Source organism: Patella vulgata, chromosome 8 (assembly GCF_932274485.2).
Source record: "Patella vulgata chromosome 8, xgPatVulg1.2, whole genome shotgun sequence".
In the NCBI taxonomy this organism is placed as follows: Eukaryota; Metazoa; Mollusca; class Gastropoda; family Patellidae; genus Patella; species Patella vulgata.
This window is the reverse complement of record NC_065886.2, coordinates 36673266-36686706: the sequence shown is the minus strand read 5'-3', so window position 1 is coordinate 36686706 and position 13441 is coordinate 36673266. Positions and strand designations below refer to the sequence as shown.

The 13441-nt window shown below is 35.8% G+C and overlaps 1 protein-coding gene across 2 annotated transcripts; it reads right to left on the bottom strand.

Moving 5' to 3' along the window:
• Positions 1–1052: 1052 nt before the first annotated feature.
• Positions 1053–13417, bottom strand: LOC126830556 (spartin). 2 transcript variants are annotated; one of them, XM_050560950.2, is made up of 8 exons: positions 13294–13417; positions 11050–11737; positions 10349–10448; positions 9466–9741; positions 8669–8863; positions 7516–7677; positions 6273–6363; positions 1053–3115 (listed from the first exon to the last, which is right to left on the bottom strand). In XM_050560950.2, the coding sequence occupies exons 2-8, from the start codon at positions 11725–11727 to the stop codon at positions 2839–2841; spliced, it is 1779 nt and encodes a 592-aa protein (XP_050416907.2). In that variant the 5' UTR covers positions 11728–11737; positions 13294–13417; the 3' UTR covers positions 1053–2838. The 2 variants fall into 2 exon arrangements, with proteins under 2 accessions (XP_050416907.2, XP_050416908.1); XM_050560951.2 differs by lacking the exons at positions 10349–10448; positions 11050–11737; positions 13294–13417 and adding an exon at positions 10304–10327.
• Positions 13418–13441: the final 24 nt, after the last annotated feature.

Sequence of the window (13441 nt, the reverse complement as noted above, 5' to 3'; positions counted from 1 at the left end):
TGACTTCAGATGCTTTTAGTGGGTTACCCACAGTTCTGTGCACCTCACCGTAACAGACGGTTTCATTGGCTAACCCCTCGCATCCTAGTATAGTAAAGATGAATAAAACGATATTTTGAAAAATAAAAAAAATACTAATCACATTAGGGTCCGTCTTTAAATCAGATTGTGGGAGTATGGCACAAAGTTTAGTTTCTGTAATATTAAGTATATTAAACATGTAGAGGACCTGAATTATGTGAATGCAGGACATCCTGGCAGTGTTATATATAAGCTAAAGAGTTCCAAGTGCATGAAAGCAAAATAAATGTATTGGCAACCAGGAACTTAATTACCAAGGTTGCTCGAACTTGTTGGGTTTAATATTAGTGTGCTTGACTACAGTTTAAGAACTAGAGTTGTTTTAATTTGAGATTGTCAAATTTGGCGTGAGGTCTACGGTATTACCTGAGAATTTTAGATGCATACACACGGAGGATTAGGGTGGTGCTAGACCAAAACGATGGAAATGCTTTTGACGTTATTTCGTTGAATGTTGTAGGAAGAATTATGCTCTGTACAAGCAGGGTAGTATCCGGACCCACCTCACTTGAGCCTACATGATGTGGTTGAATTAAAACTTTTTTGTAAGCATTGGCCCAGATCTTCTGAGTAGGACATCTGTTGTATAATCTGGCAAGAAAGTATCTAATCTATAGGTTGGAAATTGATGTAGAGTAGGTGGAAACACGACACTCATAGCACACTGAATGGCATATGCCAGTCTTCATTAGCCCAGTTGGTGCAGAAAAGTAAGACGTAAGCCTCTTTAATGGAGGAGGTTGAGTGGCTGAATAGTTTAACGTCTGTACAACCTCATGGGTTTTCTCCAGGTCCTCTGGTTTACACACTCTGCTAAACACCCCTACATGCAAACGAATTATTGAAATAAAATTGAATCCTGTTAGTCCAGAAATTACCTAGTTTGTGTTTAGTGGACGTTAAACCCCATTTCTCTCTCTTTAATGCTTTAATATATGGTTGTGTGGATAATATAGATGGGGAAAAAAAAATTCCAAAGTTTCATAGCCATTTATTTCAATAATCAACAATATTATATTATGAAACAACGTACAATTAAATAAATTGTTCAATGTCACCCTGGTAGAGGGTATATATTATGGGAAAACATTAAATAAATAGCTTTGTGCATGATTGAAAATCATTAAATAATTTAAAAAAAACCTCATAAACATCTCTATAGTATAAAGCAACAACAGTTGTGGGCTCATGATATCTATGATTCTTACCAGTAGGCCGATATAAATCTAAAATAGCAGTTTTGATTTTTTACTGAAATCACAGAAATTGAATTACATCATGTATAGTATAACAAAAACAAACAAAGATTCAACATAAACGGCAACAAATAAATAAACAATGGACATAGAACTTATTTAAAGATATTTAGTAAAGCCATGGGTAAACTGGTTCTCAGACAATCCTTCCAAAAAATCTGATGCATGAGGAAGGTTTTTATTTTGCCAAAAGATAACTACTTGGCTTAATGACTTCTCATAAATATCACATTTCAAGGCACTGTATTTATCTCATGTTGTTTATAAGAATGTGTGATTATACAGTTTCATTCATGATTGCCGGTAAGATTTATTAGGGTTGCATACTTCATAACTAAACTTGGTATACCGGTTTCATTCCAAAATTTCTGTAACCTGTGGTGGAAATATTTACATGAGGTAGTAAATGAGATTTTTTTTGTTGATTTTTTTAAAATAAAAACAGGTCATGCGTCACTTTTTAAGTGACACAGGAGTATTTGAGAACCAGAATAATTCACTGAACTCTTTAACAGAGATAGGAAAATATTAGGCTTTAGACGTTATGTCTGTCATCTAAGGGGAATTAACAGTCAACCCAGGCTGTCTGACTCGAGGTCATATTACCAATTTCCCTGACTAGCAGCTGAGTCGTTTGAAAACAAATCCACAATTTGTACTCTGAAATATGATTTATCATCCAATAACACATTCTACAGTAAATATCGCTTGTGTGATAACTTTTCATAATCTACTAAGGGATACCCGAATTTGATTGGTCAATTAAAAAGGAACTACTTTTTTTTATGAAAAAGGAACTACTTTTTGGATCTAGTAATATTGTTGGAGAAAAGTTCTCCATTACCATAAACAATTACAATACTCCCCATAACTTTAAAGGAAACACTGGGTCAATATATACGACTTTGCAACGGGTGACTTGCTGTCAAAAAATGATGTATCACTACTCCGTAATGTAATCAGGTTCAGTAAAATTAAATTTATACCAAAGAATTTATTACTTATCTGTGCGCATAAGAAAAGGTTGGGTGGTAAATATAATCTACTACTCGTCTTTTTTGATTTAAAAAAAGATGAGTAGGAGATTCTCTATATACCGCTAACATTCTATTGGTCTAATAACTACACTTAATTTAAACATTCATATAAAAACATACATTTGAAGTTAGATGTGACACTTGATCGATTTGTTATATTAGTTATTTTTATCCTGAAATAAGATATACCACTAATGTTCAATTGACGTAATAATTCTGATTATTTGAGTTGCTTTGTCTATTATTAACTATGCTGTTTTCCTGAATCGTGGATTAAAACAATTATAACATATCTACAATATATATATGGATTAAGTCGCTAGAAATTAGTTATTGTCCGAAAAAAGACTGAGCCCCAACCTTTTTAAGACATAAACCAGTTGGTGTGTCCCATTTTTTAGTGAAAACCAGGGCAAATATCAATCACAGATAACACAATATATTCCCGTCACTCAGTCTTTCATTTATTGTTTATTTTCTGGTAGTTTAGGATAACAATTGGAATTGTCTGTTGTAGAATTGGATGCAGGGTTTGGATATTGTAAAGGTCCATTTTGATTCTGTTGAGCTCTCCGGCTATGTTCGTCTGCATAATCTTTTATCACTGCTTTTCCAGTCTCCTTCGCTGCACGTTTAGCCATGGCCTTGACACCAAGATTATCAACATTAAAGGCTGTCATACCAAGATTACCAATACTATATAAGGTATTATCCGTCACTGCTCCTGCTTCCCGTCCATATCTAAAAATAAACAAACAAAAAGCATTAAATATGCAATCATTGAAGATTAAAACAATTCTAGTATGGGACGGTTTACAAAGCATTTTCAGACTTAAGTTAAAGATACATTATGTGAGATTAGATAATGATCTGGCAGTTCTCACTACAATAGTTAAAGATAGGTTGCCAGGCAACAAAACATACGCCCACAACAGCTAAATCGTCCAGGCAGTCAACAAGAGTTGTTGCATATTTTTACTTTTTTCGGTAATGAAACATTTATAATACACTAAAATCTAATTAAGAGCAACAACTCATGAAGTAATTATCAGAAAACCATTAGAATTTGTTTGTTTGTATAAAGTTTTGCCCCATGCTAATGTTTTGTATACAAAACTTTTAATATCATGGATTTAGCTGTTCAAGACATAAAAATCCATTGAAAATCAATATACTTGTTCGTCTCAAGATCTTTAACTCTTGTGTATCAATCTGAAGTCAATCGGATGATAACTTTAGCCTTTAGAGCGTCACAAAGTGATCAAGGGCCATAACTTTGGCAGTAATTATCATCATTGAAAATCAATAGGATTCTTTGTCTCATGACCTTAAACACTGTGTATAAATTTAAAGTCAATCGGATATTAACTTTGGCCTTTAGAGCGTCCACAAGATTTTTTCAAGTGATCAAGGGCCATAACTCTGGCAGTAATTATTGGAAATCATTGAAAATCAGTAGGATTCTTCGTCTCATGACCTTAAACACTGTGTATAAATTTAAAGTCAACCGGATATTAACTTCGGCCTATAGAGCGTCCACAAGATTTGGGCCATAACTCTGACAGAAATTATCGGAAATCGCTGAAAATAAATAGGCTTCTTCGTCTCATGACCTTAAACACTGTGTAAAATTTAAAGTCAATCAGATATTAACTTAGGCCTCTAGAGCGTCTACAAGATTTTTCAAAGTGATCAAGGGCCATAACTCTGGCAGTAATAATCGGAAATCGCTGAAAATAAATAGGCTTCTTCGTCTCATGACCTTAAACACTGTGTATAAATTTAAAGTCAGTCGGATATTAACTTTGGCCTCTAGAGCGTCTACAAGATTTTTCAAAGTGATCAAGGGCCATAACTCTGGCAGTAATAATCGGAAATCGCTGAAAATAAATAGGCTTCTTCGTCTCATGACCTTAAACACTGTGTATAAATTTAAAGTCAATCGGATATTAACTTTGGCCTTTAGAGCGTCCACAAGATTTTTTGAAGTGATCAAGGGCCATAACTCTGGCAGTAATTATCGGAAATCGCTGAAAATCAATAGGCTTCTTCGTCTCATGAACTAAAACACTGTGTATAAATTTTTAGGTCAATCGGATATTAACTTTGGCGTCTAGAGCGTCTACAAGATTTTTCAAAGTGATCAAGGGCTGTAACACTGGCAATAATTATCGGAAATCGCTGAAAATCAAATGGCTTCTTCGTCTCAAGACCTTAAACACTACATGTATGTATAAATTTAAAGTCAATCAGATATTAACTTTGGCCTCTAGAGCGTCCACAAGCAATTGTGGACGCTGGACCGACGGACGGAGGGGGTGACGACAATATACGACCACATTTCAATGTGGGCGTATAAAAACTAGATAATGTAAAGGCAATTTGCTGAATATTTCAGTCACATTGATCCATTCTGAACCGAGAATTTAGCAATTGAATTTTGAGCCTAGCCTCAATCATCATAAAATACATAGTCTCGATTATCCATTTCTTGATTTAATCATGAATGAGCGTAGAGCAGCAGATCGGATCCTAATCCTGTAAATATCACAGGTTAGCGATGACATTGAGAGTTGATTATGGTCTGGATAAGTTATTTAATGTCGAATTCATAATTTAGATAACATTTCAGGCCGAGAGAAAGACCTGCAATAGGCAGATTTAGCTCTTGCATAATGTATATTTAAGAATTTACTGGTGTATTTGATACATTAAAACAAAAAAGGTCTTATAATATAAAGGGCTATTTTTTAGTTAAATAAGGCAAACAATTTTGAGAAAATTCTTAACTTCAGTCTGAGAATGTTTTGTGAAACCAGGGCCAGGTTCTACTACTGTTGTTTGTACTTGACATGTGGCGACAGTCTTCATATTAAGACTAAAGCGGTGGACACACAGGCCGAATCAATCGGCGTCGAAATTCGCCTAGTGTGTCCACTGTCATTCGGCCGAATTTCTATTCGGTCGAATGATTCGCCCGAATCAAACAGGTTTGATATATTTGGCCGAATTATATTCGCCTGGTGTGTCCGCTTCGCCGAAGCATTCGGCCGAATATAGAATTCATTAGCCAATCACCACTCATATCGAGAAGTCACGTGATAGATTGAAGACACAGACGCCGCCATGTTTAATCATGTGACGTGAAAGGTGATGCAATCGGCAGGTTGAATCGGGAGAAGCATTCGGCTAGTGTGTCCACCCATTCGGCCGAATAAAATTCGGCGCCGATTGATTCGGCCGAATGATTCGGCTAATGTGTCCACTGCTTAAAGCTCTGTCAATTTGAATACTATCAACGCAAAACTTAATGCTTATTTCTGGGACAAACGCTCGACATCACAGTTCCAAAATGACTATGATAATGTCATGGTAGGTATGTGCCGACCATGTATTAATAACATCAATAATCAGATTATAATACAGATCTACGTTTCGTTTCCTTTTTTTTTACACTTGATATAGATCTGATTCGTCTATGTAGAAGGTAACGCATTGGGTAATACTGTTGAGGTGTGACTGAACGACCTATATTTAACTTCTGTTTTAGTTCTGAACTGCTTAATGAGAAGCCACTCCCATGATTATGTGCAAAATTTATGCAAAGCTTAACTAACCAGTCCATTTCAATCAAAACAGTTTTTTTTAAAAAAATCTCCCAGATCTTAGAGTCATGAAGACAAATAAAATATTTCTACTATAAAAAAGGAGATAAAAATATAGGGTCCATGTTTTATTCAGATTAAAGTAAAAGCAAATCAAGATGACTCGTCAATATTCTGCACATTTTTAAAACAAAACTCCAAACTGTGGTCTAAGGGGAGATAATATGATCCGAGGGTCAAGATTCACAGTTACCTCCCTTTCGTTCAACTTTGAGTAAAGAAGTAAAACTAACCTGTGCTGAACTACTACAACTGTTTCATTGGCTAAACTTTTCGCTAAAGCTTTAGCTGCACTCTCTAATCCCATATAGACTGTTCCAAAACCTGAAGTGTTAATTTTTTAAAAACATGTTAGCTACTACAGAGGTTAAGTGGTATCCAGTTCTCTAGAAAGAGTATATCCAAAACATGGAATACACACTTTTGCAAACATTATGTTGGCTACAGATACGAAGTGGTAATAGGTTATTTTGAGACTAACATGTTACAATTTTATTTCAAAATTTGCCTGCACGTAGCGAGAAAGAGAAAACTTGACACAAACTAGGTCATTTCGGGACTAACATATGGTTTAATTTTATTTCAATAATTCGCTTGTGCGTAGGGGTCTTTAGCAGTGGGAGGAAACCAGAGGACCCGGAGAAAACCCACGAGGTCGGACAAGTGACCCTACTCCTTGTTACGTACAACCCGGGAATCAAAACCAAGCCAGTTGACTCAATGACAGACTTTATGATACAGCGCGCACACGCTAACCATTCAGCCATCCAACCCCCTGCCTGCACGTAGCAGTTTTGACACTGGGGAAAAACAAGAGGCCCTGGAGAAAGCTCATGAGGTTAGGCAGGAAACCCCACTTCTTGTGGGATTGAAACCATGCCACTTGACTCAATGTTTGGCCTTATGATCTAAATCACGCCTGTTAAGACGATAGGACCACTAAACAGCATATTTTATATTTCTATTTTAATAATTTGCTTGCACACAGTCTCCAGAAGGGATATGAAATTGTAGGAAACCTGTGAATCACTTTGTCATGTACAAATCTAGAATCAAACCCAAAATCCTTCTAGTAGTTCTAGTCTACCCAACAACCAAATCCCAATATTTATTTAAAAATATACATCATCAGTAAAATTTGATATATCCTATCTGAAGTTCACATAGCCAACAATATCAGGGCTTGATAAAATTACCAGTGGGGACGAACAACTATGATTTATTTAGCACACAAAACAAAATGAATGCAACTTATACCCTTGTGCAATCAATTTCATTTTTGTCTGGGAAAAACATCCCAGATAGCACACTGCATGGCATATACCTGTTTTCAGTAGCTCAAATGGAGCAGAGAATTTGGACGTTAAACCTCGTTTCATTCCATCTCATGAAAATTGTGGATGCAGTAATCCAAATACACAACCCAACTGGTCCATTTATATTTTTCGACAAGATCCTCTAAAACAAAAATATTACCTTTTATACCAGAAGCAGCCACTTCAATGACTCCACTCATCTTTGATTTGCCATCTGAACCTTCTTGACTCAAGGATTTCGGAAGAAACCTTGCACCTTGTTTCTTAACGTGAGGAGCAAGATGGCGTCCTAGTTTAACAGTTGCATCACCAAGTTTGGTCACTGAAAAAAACAAACCAAAACGTTGTTCTGTCAAATGTTTTGGTATAAAAATGTTGAGCTAGTTAAAGATGCATTATATAAGAGCTAAATCTACTATTGCAGATCTTTCTTTTGGCCTCAAATGTTACTGAAGTTATTATCTAAATACTTATTCACATGACAATCCCATAATCAACTCTCAAGACATTCAGATGGTTGCGGTTTTCAATGGATTGAAACATGATTTCCATTTAATAATTTAGTTTCATTCTGGATAATCAAAACTTTGTTTATTACCATACCAATGGTACTTGACAATCAAGACTATATTGTGAACACTTCAAAGTCTAATAACTTTGTTCAGAAACAAGCAGTTTGACTGAAAATTTCAATATAATTATTTTTCATTATCTATTTTTGAACTATAACAGCACATATATAATAACGTCCAACTCTTTATCTAAATCGTACATAGTGCATCTTTAAAGCTGATAATCATCATTTGAGGGCAAGTTCAATCTACAATAATTTTAATAGTGAAGAGTGAATCACTAAAAGGGAATATCAGATCAAGAATGGTCCATTTCATTTGTTATTTAAGTGATTCTGAACCCTTTTGCAAACTCCAATATTATAATAACAACAATAATGTGAACATCTGTATGGCATTAATCGACACTTATTATATTGTCGTAGCATCTCTAAAATAAATATCAGTCCGAAAAACTGGTTCAGTTCTATTCAGTAATTACGAAAAGATAAGATGAATTGAACATTTCACAATATTTGGTATCTGTAGATGATATAAAAAAGCTAGTCAAATATAAGTACTGAGTAGAATCTTTCAAAGCCTATTGACACATCTACTGTACTATTAATTAGTCTATGAATTTGACAGATTTCGGGTACAATGGACTGAAAAACATTCTCATGCCACTGCCAACAGTATATTCAAGTTCAACTGATACTACAATATTTATAGTTGTCAAGTATTACCCATTTATAAACTCACCAAGAAAAGAACTGACAGTGACAGCTGCATGTGAGGCTTTTCTAGCATACGTCACACCCGTCTGTACTCTAGGAGGTATTGGTTTAGGGTTACTGACAGGGTTTATTCGTTGTTGTAGACGCTGTGAACCAAACTTGATCAGATCTCCTGTTTTTTCAGCTCCCTTTCCTAATCCCCAAGTTATCCAGTCAGCAGCTAAACAAAAGAAAATTATTGGTTCATAAGGCCATACACGTACAAAAATATGTTCTGGTTCTCAGACAAACTTTCCAAAATATTGGACACGGGAGAGAGGTTTTTATTTTGTCAAGGGATCACAACGGAGGAGGGGTTTGATGGTCGAATGGTTAGCATGTGCGAGCTATATCATACGACCTGTCATTGAGTCAACTGGCATGGTTTCGAATCCACGGTTGTACGTGACAAGGAGTAGGGTCGCCTGTCCAACCTCGTGGGTTTTCTCCGGATCCTCCGGTTTCCTCCCACTGCTAAAGACCCCTACGCGCAAGCAAATTATTGAAATAAATTTAAACCATGTTAGTCCCGAAATGACCTAGTTTGTGTCGAGTGGACGTTAAACCCCATTTCTCTCTATCACAACTGGGCTAAATGACATCTCACAAACATCACATTTCAAGGCAATGTATTTATCTCATGTTATTTATAAGAAGGTATGATTATCCAGCAAAATTCTGTGAAACAAAAAAAGCAAATTGTTATCATCTCCCTTTAGAAACTTTGACAGATATAAATAAATATATTTCATGGAGGATACGAGTAAAGCAAAAGAAAATTACCAACGGATATTCCTTTTGATATTTTAGTTGAAGTATCAACTTTCTGTCCAGCAGTACTTTCTCGTTCTTCTACAGCAGTTGGTTGAGGTGGAGGTATTTGAGGCACCACCTGTGGTGGATAATGTTGTTCAATAGGAGCAGATGGTAGCGTAATATCAGCTGGTTGTATCGTATTAACTTGTTCCCTCATTACAGTTAACGATGATAAAAGTTGTTCAAATGTTTGTCGTTCATCGTCGGAAACGGTTTCTGGTAACATCAATCCAACTGATGCCCCTGTAATAATAAATTATAGACTTTAAATGAAGTGAAATGGTGGTTTAACACCTGACTGTTCTGTTCCGACTGCTATGAGGGAAATTAAGTCCGGACAGTGGCGCTACAGTCTACTCTTATGTTGAATTCTAACTGCCTCTGTACACAGGACCTTGGTTTTTTCTCCCTTGCCAGGCCCTCTGTCTTGCACCACTGACAAGGGAAAATCACGTCGGAAAATCCTGATAAACTTTCTCGGCCAACACAGGGATCGAAAACTGGACCTCCTGGTTAGTCTGTTCCTGACAAAAATGACAGGCTTTCATTCTCCCAACAAACAGGTGGTTATGGTGGTATGGTAAAGGTTTACCTAGAACTTGTGACAGTGTATCAGGTAATTAAGGTAAAAGATTAATGGAACTTATGACAGTGTATCAGGTAAAGTAAAGGTTGACCTGGAACTTGAGACAGTTTATCAGGTAATTAAGGTAAAGACTTAACCTGGATAGTGTATTAGGTAATAAAGGTAAAGGCTTACCTTGAACTTGTGACAGTGTATCAAGTAATAAAGGTAAAGGCTTACCTGGAATTTGTGACAGTGTATCAGGTAATAAAGGTAAAGGCTTACCTGGAATTTGTGACAGAGTATCAGGGAATATATAACCACCATAACTAGTCTGTAACGCTGGAGACATTCCTGGTATTAATGGATATACCCAGTCACCAATCTGAGGATAAAAATTTGAAGATCATATTCATATTACATAAATTATATATAAATTTGAAAAGAGAAATCTCTTATCTAAAAAATATTTCAGTAATTCAGAGCTCTACATGTATATCTTAGTACCATGCTCAGATGTCAGATGGAAATACTTGACTAGAAATTCTACCTCGGATGCTGAATTATATAATAGTTATATCTGTAAATGGAGTAGAGTTTAGCAACCCTTGAATAAAATATTTTGAAACTAACAAATGATATAATATTAATTTCAATCTTACTAGAGCAATGTGAGAAGAATTTTACATAGGCAGCTGGTTTGCACCAACTCTTGGTCAGATTCCAGTCTACTAATGGCACTGTTATGTGCACACAAATGTATAAGTGGGCCTTGTTTTGTTTGTCCTATCCAAATGAATAGACATCCTTTCTGTGTTAGCTCTGTAGGCTCTTCCCTAACAAGTGAGAACTGGGTGGGGTTTTAAAAATTTCGAAGGTTCTTTACAGCCCTCTCCAGGATTCCAAACCCAAACCCCTAAAGTGAATAAATTAGGCTGGAATATTTTATTTTATGACAATTTCCTCCACTATTATTTATAGTATACCTGTAAGAAAGCTGGTGGTGAGGGGGCGTTAGTAGCACCCGCCGATTGTAAACCATCATCTGAAAATCTACATAGCCTCATTCTGGCAGGATAAGATGGAGCACTGACGTAACCTTCCGGTGTTATAAAAAACATCTGCACCCCTTCTTCAATGGTAAACAACTGTTCTGCATTAGCCATAACATCAGTGTTTCTTTGTTCATCGGACATAATACTATCACCCAATGACGTCCAGGCACTTCCGCTTGACATGGCTTCGTCATATGATGGCGGGGAATCTACTTGCATTAAATAATCCTGACTTGCTTGTGGAGCAAGCTCTCTTTCTAATTCTTGAATTCGATACTCGATCTGCATTTTAGTTTTGGTGACTTTTTGTTGTAAAAGTTTTGCTTTATCCTTTTCATCTGAGGTGGCATTAGTTAAGTTTTCACTGTCCATTTCTAAAACTTTAGTCATCAATTCTATGGCCTCTTTATAAGATGTAAGAGCTATTTCTGAATTCCCAGTCTCCTCCGCTGACAGACCCTGACTAGAAAAATGAAAAGCTTTATCGTGCATTCTTTGAAGATATTTATAGCTGTTGACATCTGTGCTTACAACTGGTGGTGGAGGTCTAGGTGGTCGGACTTGTCCCCCATTTTCATGTGATCTGTCTTCTCTCTCCATGCATTCCATCTCTGTATCTCTGATGTAAAAAAATAAATCAACATTGTGGTAAATATATATTTTAATAACTGTATGCTTTGACTTAAGTAGTAAATAACGTAGGCCAAGATGTTTTCTGTACGTAGAAAAGATACAGTTAATCTCATTGGCTGACTGATTCTATAACCTAGCCCTTGAGAACTTGTTTCTCAGACTTACCGTACTGGTATTTAACATTTTTAATTTATCTTATTGATATTTCGAGGTCAAACTTGTTTATGAGAAGCATGATATCTTTTCCGTTGTAGTTGATGTCTTAATTTCGGCCCTTGGAAGCTTTCTTATAGTAATATTTAGTTTTATAAATATGGTGCTATATGGTACCAAATATGCAAGGTATGACTATCAAATAAATGTCTGATATGGTAGCCTTAAAATTGGTTACACTAGCTAACCAGCTTGAAATTGAAAATGGTAATTTATAGGTTATGATCCATAATTTTGCTTAGAACTGTTTCTGCACCTTCATGAACAAAACGTAATTTGATTTTTTTATATATTTGTAACTTGAACCTCCAAATAAAACTTGTTATAAAAAAGCTAAAAATATTCTTTCAGATATTTGTAATATATGTATTTTAACAGGGGGTAATAAAAAGCTAAAGAAAACCACAAAAGTTTGGTCAGAATGCTTATCAATATTTATATACACTGTAGCTCAGGACTATTCTTGAAAAATTGTTGTCCAACAACCCCAAAGACGGCAGGCACAATCAACAGAATTTACATTTCAATGGCCATGATGACCTACATTGTACCTACTGGTACCAAACTGAATAAAACACAGATCCTGTTTTATTTCATTTTTTATAGTTCAAAATTTCGTTTTACTTGTTTTTACCACACTAGGATCTGAAGAGTTGACAAGCATTCAGGTTGAAGTGAGGGATTAGCCAATGAAACGGTCTGTTACGGCGAGTTCTTGGCGTTTGATGCACGGAACTGTGGGTAAACCATTAGAAACATCTGACGTCATAGGTTTAAAAACCCCTGACATGACCTTCCAGTACAACCAGTCAGATCTTCATGTGGTGTAGGCCATCGTAAGAATACAAAAAAGAAACGAAATGTAGATCTGTATTGTAATCAGATTGTACCTTTACTGAAAAAACAATCATCAAAAGAAGTCTGGTGATTATCAATAAATAAATCAATCAACATTACAATCACCCAGTTGAATTACCCAAATAAAAGTTTGGTAGTAAACCAGGCCATATATCTATTGACTTGACAGCGGTTTCGATAAGACATTAGTAATTGAATTCTGAACGGATTCACAATCATCACTGACCAAAAGTGTGTAATATAAACAAACCCAAATTCTAAATGGACGACACAAATTACAATAATATAACATGAACGAAACTGAAAATTTGTTATGTCGGTCAATGTGGTTTCAGTTTCAGTTTCAGTTGGTGAGTTGCCGAATTGGAATCAGGATTGAGGATAGGCAGTAGGCTAAGGTCCATGGCTGGCCTTATTAATATCACGAGATAATACTTGGCTATCTTATTAAATTACAATTCTTATAATTACCTGAGTCTTTTATCCGATGTTCTGATACAGTCTACTAAGTGACACGTGAATTATGACGGAATAAGAACAAATATTAGCAAAACATTCCGAAAACTTGTGGGAATGACTCAAACCGGAAGTTTATGAATTGGTAACAAATACGCATGCA